The 15,728-nt window shown below is 41.2% G+C and overlaps 1 protein-coding gene across 3 annotated transcripts in view; it reads right to left on the reverse strand.

The window, feature by feature from the left end:
• Positions 1–269: 269 nt before the first annotated feature.
• Positions 270–15,728, reverse strand: part of LOC130362475 (protein unc-93 homolog A-like) — a 93,797-nt gene continuing 78,338 nt past the window's right edge. For all 3 annotated transcript variants that reach the window (XM_056567021.1, XM_056567020.1, XM_056567022.1), the window contains 2 exons: positions 7,578–7,709; positions 270–862 (listed from right to left, as the gene is read on the reverse strand). In XM_056567021.1, coding sequence (XP_056422996.1) covers positions 585–862; positions 7,578–7,709 — 410 coding nt within the window. In that variant the 3' untranslated portion in view covers positions 270–584. The remainder of the gene's footprint in view (positions 863–7,577; positions 7,710–15,728) is intronic.

Here is a 15,728-nt window from a genome sequence, read left to right on the forward strand (position 1 = left end):
TGATGCTATACAGCACTCCTCATCTCCTTACACTCTGTGTACCGGGCGCTCAGCATCCGACCCACAGAGTGGTACCCAGAAGGCAGTGAAAAAACTGCAACAGGGGACAAATTTGGCTGTTTCCACACACCAGGGAAAACGCCAGAAAAAATGCCAGAAAAACTGCCAAAACTCAGGAAAAACCTGTGGCAGTTTTTCTGGCGTTATTTGCGGCGTTTGTTTTAGGTGTACAAAAAAAAAAAACAAGTGGAAACCTAGCCTTAAGGAAACATTAGTAAATACTGTGGAAAAAACTTGAAGGGAATTAAAACCCACAAAGAAAATGACACTCCACTCTTAGTAAATCAGGGCCATAGTGTTGACTATATTAGGCCTTGTTCACAGTGCTGTAGGGGTCCGTAATGTGGAGCTCCAACGGCAATCCCGACAAGTTTAGCGGCGAAAAAAATAGTGCAAGCTATTTTTTTCTCCGCTAAACTTCTGTAAAATAACCAGATTACCGACGGACCCCATGCAAGTGCATCTGACCCATTTCATGGGCAGAATAGACCCTTAATGGGTTGGATGCAAACAGCAATGTGAACCTAGCCTAACTCTGTTTCATATAAAACTTTCAGGCTTTCTTCCATAATTACTATATTTGTGTCTTGAGAACTTGCTTTCTGTTTTCTGTATTCTAAATATTCAACCACAAGGTAAAGAATCATCCCAATCAATAAAATAACAAGTACTACATATAGCTTTACAGAGACACACAAATGGTTACTGTATGCAAATGCAATGACATAGCCAAGAGATTCCCACAGACGATAATTTGCAAAAGCTGCTTCTTTGTGGTCATCAAATAAAACTCCATAAAAAGCTGTAAGAAAAGAAATATATTAAGATAATTATTTCAAGTCCATACATGGGTTTACAAAAAAAAAGTTTAATTACTTTACAGCTATTTGCTGAACTGTGCAGTGATGCAAGGAATGTCCTACAGTTCAACAATTAGGACACATAGGCATGCAATGCGCCATTGTGCATATACTCTACTAATAACAGTACATTTAGGGAAAAACACCTCTACAGGGTGGGCCATTTATATGGATACACCTTAATAAAATGGGAATGGTTGGTGATATTAACTTCCTGTTTGTGGCACATTAGTATATGTGAGGGGGGAAACTTTTCAAGATGGGTGGTGACCATGGCGGCCATTTTGAAGTCGGCCATTTTGAATCCAACTTTTGTTTTTTCAATAGGAAGAGGGTCATGTGACACATCAAACTTATTGGGAATTTCACAAGAAAAACAATGATGTGCTTGGTTTTAACGTAACTGTATTCTTTCATGAGTTATTTACAAGTTTCTGACTACTTATAAAATGTGTTCAATGTGCTGCCCATTGTGTTGGATTGTTAATATAACCCTCTTCACCCACTCTTCACACACTGATAGCAACACCGCAGGAGAAATGCTAGCACAGGCTTCCAGTATCTGTAGTTTCAGGTGCTGCACATCTCGTATCTTCACAGCATAGACAATTGCCTTCAGATGACCCAAAGATAAAAGTCTAAGGGGGTCAGATTGGGAGACCTTGGGGGCCATTTAACTGGCCCACGATGACCAATCCTCTTTCCAGGAAACTGTTAATCTAGGAATGCTCGGACCTGGCACGTTCCCTGAGTTTTTCCAGCAAGATGGTGCACCACCACATTATGGGTGTCAGGTGACTTTTAAGTCTAAGGGGATCAGATCGGGAGACCTTGGGGGCCATTCAACTGGCCCACGACGCCCAATCCACTTTCCAGGAAACTGTTCATCTAGGAATGCTCGTACCTGACACCCATAATGTGGTGGTGCACCATCTTGCTGGAAAAACTCAGGGAACGTGCCAGCTTCAGTGCATAAAGAGGGAAACACATCATCATGTAGCAATTTTGCATATCTAGTGGCCTTGAGGTTTCCATTGATGAAGAATGGCCCCACTATCTTTGTACCCCATATACCACACCATACCATCAATTTTTGTGTTCCAACAGTCTTGGAGGGATCTATCCAATGTGGGTTAGTGTCAGACCAATAGTGGGGGTTTTGTTTGTTAACTTCACCATTCACATAAAAGTTTGCCTCATCACTGAACAAAATCTTCTGCGTGAATTGAGGGTCCTGTTCCAATTTTTGTTTTGCCCATTCTGCAACACCTAAAACTATGGATACTGGAAGCCTGTGCGAGCATTTCTCCTGCGGTGTTGCTATCAGTGTGTGAAGAGTGGGAGAAGAGGGTTGCATTGACAATCCAACACAATGGGCAGCACATTGAACACATTTTATAAGTGGTCAGAAACTTGTAAATAAATTCGTCATATATTCGCAAAATTCGCATATTCGCGTTTTTTCCCATATGCGAAAATTCGCATAAGTGAAAATTTATGAACTTTATAGCAAGTATACCAGTGTTACTTGATAGAAGCAGCAGAAGGGAGGGATCAATATTCGCGAATATTCGCATATGCGAATATTTGCATATGCGAATATTCGCCCGGCGGTCTCACACAGTAGTATTAGAGCCTTCTTTAGACCACACAAGCTGGAAGCAGAGAGGGATGATCACTGTGATGTGTACTGTGAAAAAAAAAAAAAAACGAATATGCGATATTTGCGAATAACATTTGAATTGCGAATATTCGCGAGCAACACTACTGTTTACTCAAATTGGTCCCTGTCTCTAATGGAGCTCACAATCTAAACTCACCTATCAGTATGTTTTGGCATGTGAACATGGAGAACATGCTAACTTGTAGATTTTGTCCTTAGTCGGATTTGAATCTAGGACCCTAGTGCTGCAAGGCCACTGAGCCACATTGCTTATACATTGTAGATACTATAGTATATATAGTACATGTTCATAAATGCCAAATACAGTGTTGCACAGGGGGCCTAAGGCCGTGTTCACAATACCTTGTGTTAACATGTTAAACAATAAACTTCTATATATGAACAAAAAAGAAAACATGCTATTCCTATTTCGAAAATGTGTAACAAAAGAAAATTCTGTTAGCATAAGTGTAATGCCTGTTTTTTTTTTTTTTTTTTTACAATGACAGACAGTGGCAGACATATGCCATTATAAAGATCTGCATGTGTTTTCATTCAAAACAGCTTTTTGTAATAAAAAAAAATTTTTTTTAAGTATTTTCCGCCATTTTTTGCTTTTCTACTGTTTTTGGCCCTATTTTTAAACTAGTTTTGGCTAATTTAATTGGAAATGGAAATACCGGTAGTACAAAGTGGAAACTAGCAAGCACAGAAGAATTTGATTTAACTCATTATAGGACCCCACTGATCAGCACATCTTCACATCATTTATTTATTTTTTATAGCTGTTTTTAGTGGGATGAGTTGACATTTTCATCCGTACTATTTCTAAGTAAATGTGACATTGTGATCGATTTTTATTACATTTTCGAGAAGTGATGTGAATAATAAAAATACTAATTATCTTTAAATATCGAATTATTTTTAAGGCTTTCTCTGTGCAGTGTAAATAACTTTATTCTGAAGTTGATTTGTTTATGGCAATATCAAATTTTATTAACTTTTACATAATAAACAATTCTTTTGTTAGCGGTCACTTGACCAGCGCAACAGATCCAACCTTACTACCCCCACCACTACCTGAAGAGGGGCAATGCACCTGTACAACATAGGAAGGGAGAAACCAAACGTCATGAGGGGGCATCACGTCTCTAGCCTCTGGCCCCTGCATCGGCAGTCATCGGGCACAGAGTGAAGTTCGCTCCGTGTACCAGATCACAGGGGGTGCTGCAAAATAGATTGCTGTCGTTCCCAGTGGTGGGACCCCTGCAATCAGACATGTCTTGGGACAGAGTCCCCTTTTAAGTCATCCCTTTGGGTTACATTTTGATCAATTATTATAACCCATTTGGCAATTTGGTCACATATTAAGGTCACATCAGGGGTGGATTGACACATCGGGCATTCGGGCCCGTGTCTGAGGGAGGCCTAGACACAGTCATATGCCCAGACAAAAACTAACATTAGAAGGAGCTGCAGAGTTTAAATCTGTGTCTTAGCACACGGATTGAGATAGGCTCTCCTGCTCCTTCTATGGACTGCCCTTTAAGAAAAACAAATGTTGTCCTGTTTGCTTGCATGGCCACCTTGGAGGTCGCGTGGGGGAGTGAGGCAGCCGACACTGAAAACATCCATCTCTGTGTAAGTAACTTATCACAGCCCTGCATCTATACACACACACATCAGGCTTTTCCAACCAGGGTGCCTCCAGCTGTTGCCAAATTACAACTCCCAGCCAAAGGCTGTCCAGGCATGCTGGGAATTGTTGTTTTGATACACCTGGTTGGAAAACACTGATTTATACACCACACATTAGGGATACATGAAGGCTCTAGTACAGTGTTTCCAAACAGTGTGTCTCCAGCTGTTGCTAAACTACAACTGCCGGCATGCCTGGCCAGCCTTTGGCTGGGAGTTGTAGTTTTGCAACAGCTGGAGGCACACTGTTAGAAAAACATTGCTCTAGTACCCTATTGGGAGCCTTAGGGGTAGATAGTGGAAAGGGTTAAATAAAGACATAAAAATTTGGCCAACCTCTTAACTCGAAAGGGGGATTCTATGTAAGTGTATGTGTATATAATGCTATTTTGCTAATTTTGGGGACTTCTGTTTCTACATAGTGCACTTTGCAATATAAATTACACATTATCTTTATTCTGTAGGTCCATATGATTACAGTGATGTACAATTTATATAGGTTTTATTTTATTTTACTACTTTTAAAAAAATAACTTTTTATCCAAGAATTAGTATGCTTAAAATTGTATTCTTCTGACCCTCTATAACATTTATTTTTCCATGAATGACGATGTATGAGGGCTTATTTTATGCACCATGATATGTAGTTTTGATGGGCCTTTTTGATAACTTTTTAGATTTTTTTTTTCCTGCTATTTGAAGTGACCAAGAATCAGCAATTCTGGACTCTGGTATTTTTTTTTACATGTATACCATTGACCTTTTAATAGTTGTTTTTTTACGGGAAACGGGGTGTGATTTAAACTTTTATTAGGAAGGGGCTTATTCACATTTATTCACTTTTTTTTTTTACATATTATTCATAATTTTATTGTGTCCATATTAGAATATTACATGTAATCTTTAGATTGCAAACACTGATCAGTGTTATCAGCTGCTAATGCTGCTTGCATTATTGGAGGATGGATGGGACGGTGAGGAGGCAGGTAAGGGTCCTCCCACCTTCTTCTCAGCTGATCGGGACCCCACGATTTCATCACAGTGGTCCCAATCAACCCACTGAGCAAGCCATTTTTGATGAGGCTTTTTCCATTTTAGATGCAGCAATCAACTTTGCTTGTGGCATCTAAAGGGTTAATGCTAGACATCGACCAACATCAGCCATCTCATTGGTTGATGATGCTGAGCTGCCTGAGGCCAATGCACATGGGGGTCCATGATCTTCTATTGCCCGAGGGCCCCATGAGTTGTCATTCCACCCCTGGCTCACATTGACAAGTTTAGTATTTGTTTTTTAATGAGCAGATCAATTCACTCTTTTTGTTCTATGACCCAGAGAATTGGTAAATCAAGTGAACTGATGAAACAGGCAAATCAGTTCTTTAGGACATATTTTGGTTTATATTGTGTAGCAAAATACGTGCAATATGCAACCATAGTTTTAATACATTTTTTTAATGTGTCGATATAAATACTGAGTGTTATAGAGTGTGCACCATATTGTTTGCAACTGACTAACCACTGCAGAAAAAATAATTGACACAGCATTAAAATCAGGGTCTCTTTCACTTCTTAATGCTACTCTTAGAAAGGGCAGTATGTTCTTTTTAAAGGTGACTGTACATTTTAGATAAATGTCAACTGAACTTGCTCATTTCAGTCGTGCAGGCCAACAGACTAATGTGTATGGATTTCTCTCGAAACTCTCTCTCTCAACAGTTGACGAAGGGGAAGAATATGGGCATTTGCATTTCAAAAGGTGTCTGGCATCAGGTGTCTCAATTTCTGAAGGGAAAGTCACAGTAAATTCATTGTCTTACTAAGGGTGTGTTCCCACCAAATTTACGGCAGCAGCGGTAAATACGCTGCGTATTCCTCGCTCACTATACACACAGGGCTTTCCGGTGGCAGCCCTATGTGTGCAGTGAGTTTTGGAGGCGGAGCGGCGCGTCACAGTCATGCCGGCACACAGCTCTGCCTCCAAAACTCACTTCACGCATAGGGCTGCGGCCGGAAAGCCCTGTGTGCATAGTGATTGAGGAATACGCAGAGTATTTCCCGCTGCTGCCGAAAATTTTGCGCAGTGTGAAATACGCTGCGTATACACCAGGTGGCAACGCACCCTTATGGTGTATTGATATTTTATTAACCTGTTTATCACCTATATAATTTTTATTTTATTACCTTGCATTGTATACTTAAGTGGGGAGAGCGCAAGGGTGCTACACCTCACTAGACAATTTAATTTTTACATCATAATATATTCATTTTTTAATTCATTATGTATTTTTATTTTTGTCTTTTTTCAATCTTTTTTTCCCTTTTCTTCTTTTATTCCTTCTCTTGCTTCTCGACCTTTTTCTTTGAGCTGCACAACCCTTGTTGCGTGATCTGAATATTTATCAGGGGAGGAGCTTTCTTATATTTTTTTAAAAATGTTTCTTATTTTTTACACTTTTCAAGTCCCTCACTCTATTATATGCAATTATTAGATTACTTATACTGTTTATTGCTATGCTATTGCATATAATTAATAATAAATATTTGGTATAGCCTGCCAGAGGACAACTGTATAAGCAAATTTACTACAGCAGGCATGGAGGTCTAGTAAAGGCCTCCGGCTGCAATTACCTTGTAGGGGTACTTATCAGACACCTGACAGGACCGACACCTCTCATTTAGCTATTTCAATGGCTACTAATTATAGCCTTTAAAGGGTTAAATGATTACCATCTGTTAAACCTCCTGAAAGAAATCTTAAGGGTGCGTTCACATGGAGTAAATCAAGAGGAATTCATGCTGAAAAAATTACGAACTGAATTTTTTTTTTTTTGCACTAAATTTGCGCAAAATTTGCGTGGAATTTGCATGGAATTTCATGCGGAATTGCGCGTGGAAATAGGGGAGAAAGAAATGGAGGGGTTTTCAGCCATTTCCGCGCAAATTCCACGCAAATTCCATGCGAAAACGATGTCAGGCGGAATTTTTTTTACCATTGACTTCTATTGATTTCTGCTAGCGGATTCCGCTTGAAGAATGAACATGTTCTTTCTTCAAGCGGAACGGAATTCAGCGTCGGAATTCCGCTAGCAGAATTTCCGCAGTGTGAACAGGACAACGGAAAAAACATTAAAGTCAAAGAGCAGAGGGGATGTGCATTAATTTGGAGTGGTGAATTCAAGAGGAATTACTCGAGTAAATTCCTCTTGAATTACTCCGTGTGAACGCACCCTAAGAGGTTCGCCTCTAATACCAATGCATCTTAAATTTATTAAAGAGTTATTTAAAGTACTAACCATTTAGAAGAGTTTGACAGATTGCATCAGAAATACTCCACAGGGCAGGAAAAATGAAAAATACAGAAAGCTGTTTAGGATCTGGACTCCACAGCAACAATGCAATTATACAGGATACACTTATAGCTGTAGCTAGAAAAAGACAAAAATGTTTAAAGACAGATATTAACTAGACTAATCCAAAACATTACCAAGACAGTCATAAATGTATGTCCGTATAAATACTGGGGCAGATTTATCAAAACCTGTGTAGAGGATAAGTGGTACAATTGCTTACAGCAACCAATCAGATTGCTTCTTTCAGCTTTCAGTTTTCAGAGGCCTTTTTAAAGGAAAACTGTCCGCTTTCTCCTCCCGCACTAACTAGCGGTACTGGCTGGTAGTGCGGGGGACGCTGATCAGTCCCACCATTCGGCCGTAATCTTGTATTATCGGTATATTCAAATGAGGCGCTAACTGGCACTCTGACGTCAGTGCCAGGCCGCAGCGCCGCCTTGCTCATCAATATTCCCCCCCCCCCCTTTCCCTCCACCTCTCCCTCTTCTCCCCGCTCTGTAATGAAGAGAGAGGGGAGGAATATTAATGAGCTTGGCAGCGCTGTGGCCCGACACTGACGTCAGAGTGCCAGTTAGCACCTCATTTGAATATACCGATAATAGAAGATTACGGACGAACAGCATGGCAGATTCGGGGCACAGTAAGGATCAAACTGATCAGCGTCCCCCCCACTACCAGCCAGTACTGCTGGTTAGTGCGGGGAGAAAGCTGACAGTTTTCCTTTAAAAATGAAAGAAGCTATCTGATTGTTCTGGCAACTCTACCACTTTTTCTCTACCCAGGTTTTTTATAAATCTCCCCCATTGTCCTGACATGAGGCTAGAAAGGCCTACAGCACTTAGAGTTTTTTTTCTAGGACCTTGTTGATGATTTTTACTTGCACCTTTGAAACGGTTTTGTTGGTTAAGTTTTGTGGTTTTAAATGTGCTTTTTTATTTAATACTTTCCAACAGCCTTTTCTCCAATCTTCTGGAATGCTCTTAACCCCTTAAGGACTGAGCCCTTTTTCACCTTAAGGACTGAGCCATTTTTGCACAAGGGGTAATTAGAGAAAATGGACCCCAAAATTTGATGCCCAATTCCTTCCGATTAAGAAAATGCCCCATATGTGGATGTTAAGTGCTCTGCTGGCGCACTACAGGTCTCAGAACAGAAGGAGTGCCACTGGTCTTTTGGAGAGAGAATTTTGCTGAAATTGAAGTCGGGGGCCATGTGCAATTTCAAACCTACCATGGAGCCAGAACAGCAGAAAACCCCCACATGTGACACCTTCAGAAATGTAACAAGCATTACAGTGAGTACTTACACCTCACAGGTTTTCTGAACAGTGGGCCGTAAAAGTGAAAAATTAGATTTTTAATACTAAATTGCTGGTATTAACCAATTTTTTTTTAGTTTCACAAGTAGTAAGAGAAAAAAAGCTCCACAAAATTTAGAGCCCAATTTCTCCAGAATAAGGATATACCCCATATATGGCAGTAAAGCGCTATGCGGGTGCAAAACAGGGCTTAGGAGTGAGACAGCACAGATGAGATTTGAGGCCTAAAGTGTTGCTTTGCACTGCAATGGTTGAGGTTCTGACGTAAAATAAAAAAAATAAACCCCGGCAAGTGACCACAATTTTGAAACTACACCCCTCAAGGAAGGTAACAAGGGGTACAGTAAGTACTTATACCTCACAGGTTTTTTGAACAGTGGGCCATAAAACAAAAATGTGATTTTTTTACACTAAAATGCTGGGGTTACCCAATTTTTTTTACATTTTCACAAGGGGTATTTGGAGAAATTGGGTTACAAATTTTGGAGGGCTTTTTCTTCTGACTATGGAAACACATACACATATGGGGTAATGTGCTGGGCGGTGGCACAACAAGGCTCAGAAGTCATAGAGGTCTGTTTGCATTTGAGGCCTATGGCATATCAGTAGTTACATACATTCAGAGAAAAATGAAACACCCACACGTGACACCTTTACAAAAAGTACCCACCCTGAGGAAAGGGTATAGGGGTAAAGAGGACATTTTGAACGCACGGATGTTTCCTAAATTTATTATCCAGGAATGGAAAATACAAGAAGGGAACACCCACATGTGAGCCTATTACAAACAGTAAACCCCCTAGGGAAGGTGTAAAGCGGTGAAGTGGACATTTGGAACAGACAGTGTTCCCTAAGTTTATTTTCCAGGAATGGATGAAGTGTACTATGGGGGGGATGATGAAAATTGCAATTTTAATACTGATATGCCAATTCCCAGAATGATGACCCAGAGCATAGCCGAAAGTAAAAGTTATGCCCGCCTCAAACCCTATTCTCTGAATTATCATTCTGGGAATGTGATCTGTGTGGCCGTCCCTATTCTGTTACCTTAAATGCGCACCCCGCTCAGGTGGGGAGAGAGCACTGCGCATTTGAGGCAACTGAAAACGCCCAATGCTGTTGACTCTGTGTCCCATGACCCATTTTTTGGGGAAAAAAATATATATTAGGGGTATTGGGATAGAGGTTTTGGGAATTTTTTTTTGGGGGGGGGGGTTTGTTTTAAAATTTGGACTGTGGACTGGTACATTGGAGTCTAATACTGGGGAATTAAAATCAGGGAAAAGGATTAAAAATGTAGTGCTCCATGGAAGTGTGATACTCCCTGAAGCAGTTTTTAATGCAGAGGCCCGGATGATCGGGGCAAGTGTCACTCTGAGTGGTGGTGTCCTTCCGAATTCCCCTCCTGTGACACACTCTGCATTTTTTCTGGGGGCCCACAGTTACCGAAGTGCTCTGACCCGCTCCTTGGCGGCCACCAAAGATGAGGGCCTTTAGAACTACCTTTTGAAACTGCAGGAATGTCCCTGTGTTGCCAGCATACTGGGACAGTACAAAAGAGTTATATCATCAAGTTGTACCATGTAGACCGCAACTTTTTTGTACCATGTCCGTTATTTCCGCATGGCATCATATAGCTTGAGGACTTGATCAGAAAGATCAACTCCCCCCATATACCAATTGTAGTCCAGAATACAATCGGGCTTGAGGACCGGTCCCGCAGTACCTTACACAGGGACAGGGGTGCTGCTGTTCCCATGAATTGTGGTGAGCATGAGGACATCCCTCTTGTCCTTATACCTGACCAGCAACAGGTTTTCATGGGAAAAGGCACGGGACTCACCCCAGGGGATAGGAGTGTGGAGGGGATGGTGCGGAAGGACTGTCCCACAAGCGACCGTGGATCTGGTGGCGAGGGATGTGAAGAGAGGGATACTAGTATAAAAGTTAATTGACCAAAAGATCACCAAAAGAGGTGATCCACTAATCCCCTATATTTCCCATATATTTAAAATGCTATAATCTTTATTAATACAAAAAAAACGTATTAAAAGTATCAGCGTATCTCTCTTCCCATGGTACTAGTCCTTTGAGTGCCATTCTGGCATCACTGTATCTCAATCTATCCGTGTGCATCTGCAGTATGCACACTATGAGGGAAGAGCGTGCACTGTATTTTAAAACCTACTCGTGGCCCCCCTCGACATGTTTCGCCGTTATACACGGCTTTGTCAAGAGGTTTTAGGGCACTAAGCGAGGAACGTCAATTCAGGGGTTTAAATAACCTCCTATTGTAATGTCACTGTTGGGGGAGTGCTCGTCTTAGATTGGTAGGACGTAATCCTATCCAATCATAGTGCGCTATTTCTGATGGATCTGTCTCTCCACCTATGGCTGCGCTTTTATTTCCACCAATCCACGTCATTGTTTAGTTGTTACTATAGTAATGTATTACATGATCATTTAAGTGCGGCGCCGTAACCCCTGCGCCAGCACTTCAATTATCTTCATTCCTGCGCCGTGACCCCTGCGACAATCCTTATCCTCGCAGCTGTTTCCACTGTGCCTTCCTACATCGGTGCTGCGCGATTTCACATGCGCGAGCACTTAGTCTCTACAGGATCCAGGCTTATATCAACAGCCGATCCTGCTTCCTATATCAGAGCTGCGCGATTTCACATGCGCAGGGACTTAGTCTCCACAGGTATTCCGGGCTATATATATGTCCACATGCAATGAGGGTGTGCAATAGAATCTGTATAGTACCAATGTTCTAAAATTAATAATCTTCGTGGAGTGAGACACCACTTATAATACAATTATATAGGAATCAGATGTTCATTAATTCTTCACTTGTGCAACTCAATATTTATATATCAAAACAAGGGAATTGTTAGACTACATGTATTTAATTCATAACCATATATAGACACACATCTCTTTCATATAATCAATTCCCTTATATAGTATTACATTCCATAGTGTGTGTCATTATAATATATTGGGCTCACACCAATAGATGTCACTCCCACATCATGATAATTTACAATTGGACATTAATTCCAATTCATCTCCCAGTCACATGACAGTCATTAAGACATATATGATCACACAATTATAGATAATACTCATAACTACATTGAAACATCCCTCTCTCACATTATAGTGATGATGATACTTGGAGGGTTCTTGTATGTCTTCCACATCTGTCCATATGAACATTGATGAACAGATATGTTTCAATGTACACCACCCTCACTACCTGTAAGTATTATTTTGTGCCCTCATTAATCCATATATTTAATTCCTAGCCGCATCGATTGGAGACACAGTAGATCCTTTCAATTCATCCCCCTCACATCTATACTCCCTTAAACAGTGACAGCTTGGCCAGGTGTTATCGGTAAGTATGTATATATATATTTCCTTCTTTGTACTTAATGGCAGTAACTGTTCTTAAATAAACGCAGAGAAGGTGGCCCCGCGTTATAGATCGGGAGAGGACACATGATGTTCCAGTACGTCATGTGTCCTTTAGGAGTTAAAGGGGTACTCCGCCCCTGGCATCTTATCTCCTATCCAAAGGATAGGGGATAAGATGTCAGATCACCGGGGTCCCGCTGCTGGGGACCCCGGGGATCGCTGCTGTGGCACCCCGCCATCATTATTGCACAGAGCGAGTTCGCTCTGTGTGTAATGACGGGCGATACAGGGGCCGGAGCATCGTTACGTCACGGCTCCGCCCCTCGTGACATCACAGCCCGTCCCCTTAATGCAAGTCTATGGCAGGGGGCGTGACGACCACCACGCCCCCTCCCATAGACTTGTATTGACGGGGGCAAGCCGTGACATCACAAGGGGCGGAGCCGTGACGTAACGATGCTCCGGCCCCTGTATTGCCCGTCATTATGTGCAGAGCAATCTCGCTCTGCCCAGTAATGATAGAGGGGTGCTGCGGCAGCGATCCCCGGGGTCCCCAGCAGCGGGACCCCGGCGATCTGACATCTTATCCCCTATCCTTTGGATAGGGGATAAGATGTCTAGGGGCGGAGTACCCCTTTAATCTGTATCTTTCTATTCACTAACTGTCCCTATTTCTGTCTTTCTCCCTCTCTCTTTCTCCACCAGTTCCACCTCTCTGCATGGAGTGGGTGACGTCACTGCCCTCTTATCTGTGTAAAAATACCCTCCCCCCTTGCTGTCTCCTTTGGCCTTTGTGCTAATTACACAGTAAGCAGCAAATGACATGACAGACCTTGGTTATCATGTGATATGCTGATGTTCCGATGTCATCTCTCGGCCTTGCTTCTCCCATATACCAAAAAATCATACTTCCATGTTTTTTGTGCGCTATTTACCAACTCACGTGAGCCAAACTGGTAAAAGCTCGAGTGTTCGCCAAGCCAGAAAAATCCGAAAGTTTGGATTGAATCAGGGTTTGCCAAAGTAGGCTCACTCATCTCTAATCAATCGTGGGGAAATTAGTGGAAACCATACTAAAGGATAGGATTTTTTAACATCTAAAATCAATACTGTAGATTACAAGATGAGAAATTCATGGATTTTCTCCAGAGAGATCATGAGAAAAGAAAAGAGCGTCCCTTAGGGACAAGGTGCCATAAAATGTAACATTTATTATATTTACAGATAAAATCCAGCCAATAACACTAAGTGAATCCAAAATTTAAAAAATAATAATTTAACTGCCCTTATTGGAGCATATAGAACTCCAATATAGAAGACTGGACTCAAAACAGATACCAAAATAATAAATATAATAAATAAAATAAATAAATAACAGTACAAAACCCACTTGGGTTTGTTAATCTATAAGGTGATCATCAAGGCAGGCGTGTGACTAGTCCCAGTACACAATTTTTTGTTGTTTCGGGAGATCATGTCAAACTAATCATATTGTTTTTTTTTTTTTTGACTGGATGATTAAAACAATAGATAACCGAAGTGCAGTAGACATCACTTATCTAGATTGTCCCACAAAAGCAACCAGGACCCACCGGGTATGAGCTGCTGAGAGCATGTCATACAATGGGAGCCCGCAGTGGACATAAATATACGTCTATTTGTGGGAAGGGGTTAAAAGAAGAAAAACTAGATGGCAAAGGTTTAAAAGTGATATCAGGAAGGCTTATATCTCAGCACTGGAGATATGAAGATAAAAAGGTATGCCAGGAATTTTCATTACAAGTCCAATCTAGCCATGCGATTATTTATAGCCAGGTTTTTCAACCAAGGCCACTGTGCCACGGCAGTATTTTGTGTAACTAAAAAATGAGTGAAAAAAAGAAAATGCACAAATATTTCCGTCATTTTCTTTTCTTGCTATGTAGATTCGACACCTGACAGAAGATACTGACAATGCCATTATATCATGACATAGTATTTTTGTAGAAATAAGCGGAAAAAGCAAGCAGTATTATCAAACAAAAGTAGGAATATTTTTGATGGCAGTTAAAGTGTACCTGTCATTTGGAAAAAAAATGTGTATATTTTTGGATGGAAAAAAATGCTGTCCCTGCAGCTATTGCCTGTGTGTCTTTCTAGGGAGACACAATACAGAAAGTTTTGTCAGGGCAAGCATGCCTCTGTACAGGTTCCTAGCTTATCAATCAGCCTGCTGTGTGAGCTGGGGGCGTGTCACTGAGCCTCAGTGCATAGAGCATTGCTTGTCTTGCCCACACTTCCTGTATTTTGTCTCTGCACAGATAAATGGAGGGACAAGACAGCATTTTTTCACCCAAAACATGCACATTTTTAACCAATGTATATTACAAATATACATATAATGTTAATATCTACCTTATATAAAATGTTTTTGCAAAAGACAGACACACTTTAATAACTCCTCACTTTCCGGTTCAGGCACTCTTTTATTGTGTATTAATAAAATGTATCAGAACGGCATCAGCCTCCAATGTCATAATGTGCTCATATACTGTAAAAGAGAATGAAGGTTTCTCAAGCCCACAGAAAATAATCCATGCCCTCCAGTAAAGCCCCCCCCCATATGAATGTACAGGGTACATTCACAAGGCTGGGTTTACTGTGAGTTTCCTGCTTCAAGTTTGAGCTGCGGCAAATTTTCTGCCGCAGCACAAACTCTTAGCGGGAAACTCATCGTAACCCGCTAATATGAATGTACCCTAAAAACACTACCCTACACTACACTAACACATAATAAAGGGTAAAACACTACATATACACCCCCTTACACTATCCCCCCAATAAAAAAGAAAAATCGTACGGCAGTGTTTCCAAAATGGAGCCTCCAGCTGTTGCAAAACAACAACTCCCAGCATTTCCGGACAGCCACTGACTGTCCAGGCATGCTGGGAGTTTAGCAACATCTGGAGGCACCCTGTTTGGGAATCACTGGCGTAGAATACCCCTATGTCCACCCCTATGCAATCCCTAATTTAGTCCTCAAATGTGCATGGCACTCTCTCACTTTGGAGCCCTGTCGTATTTCAAGGAAACAGTTTAGGGCCACATATAGGGTATTTCCGTACTCGGGAGCAATTGCGTTACACATTTTGGGGAGCTTTTTCTCCTTTTACCCCTTATGAAAAGGAAAAGTTGGGGTCTACACCAGCTTGTTACTGTAAAAAAATACAACATTTTACACTCACATGCTGTTGTTGCCTCACACTTTTTATTTTCACAAGAGATAAACGGAAAAAAAGATCCCCAAAATTTGTAACGCAATTTCTTCTGAGTACGGACATACCCCATATGTGGACGGAAAATGCTCTGTGGAC

This window comes from Hyla sarda, chromosome 3, assembly GCF_029499605.1.
Source record: "Hyla sarda isolate aHylSar1 chromosome 3, aHylSar1.hap1, whole genome shotgun sequence".
Taxonomy (NCBI): Eukaryota; Metazoa; Chordata; class Amphibia; order Anura; family Hylidae; genus Hyla; species Hyla sarda.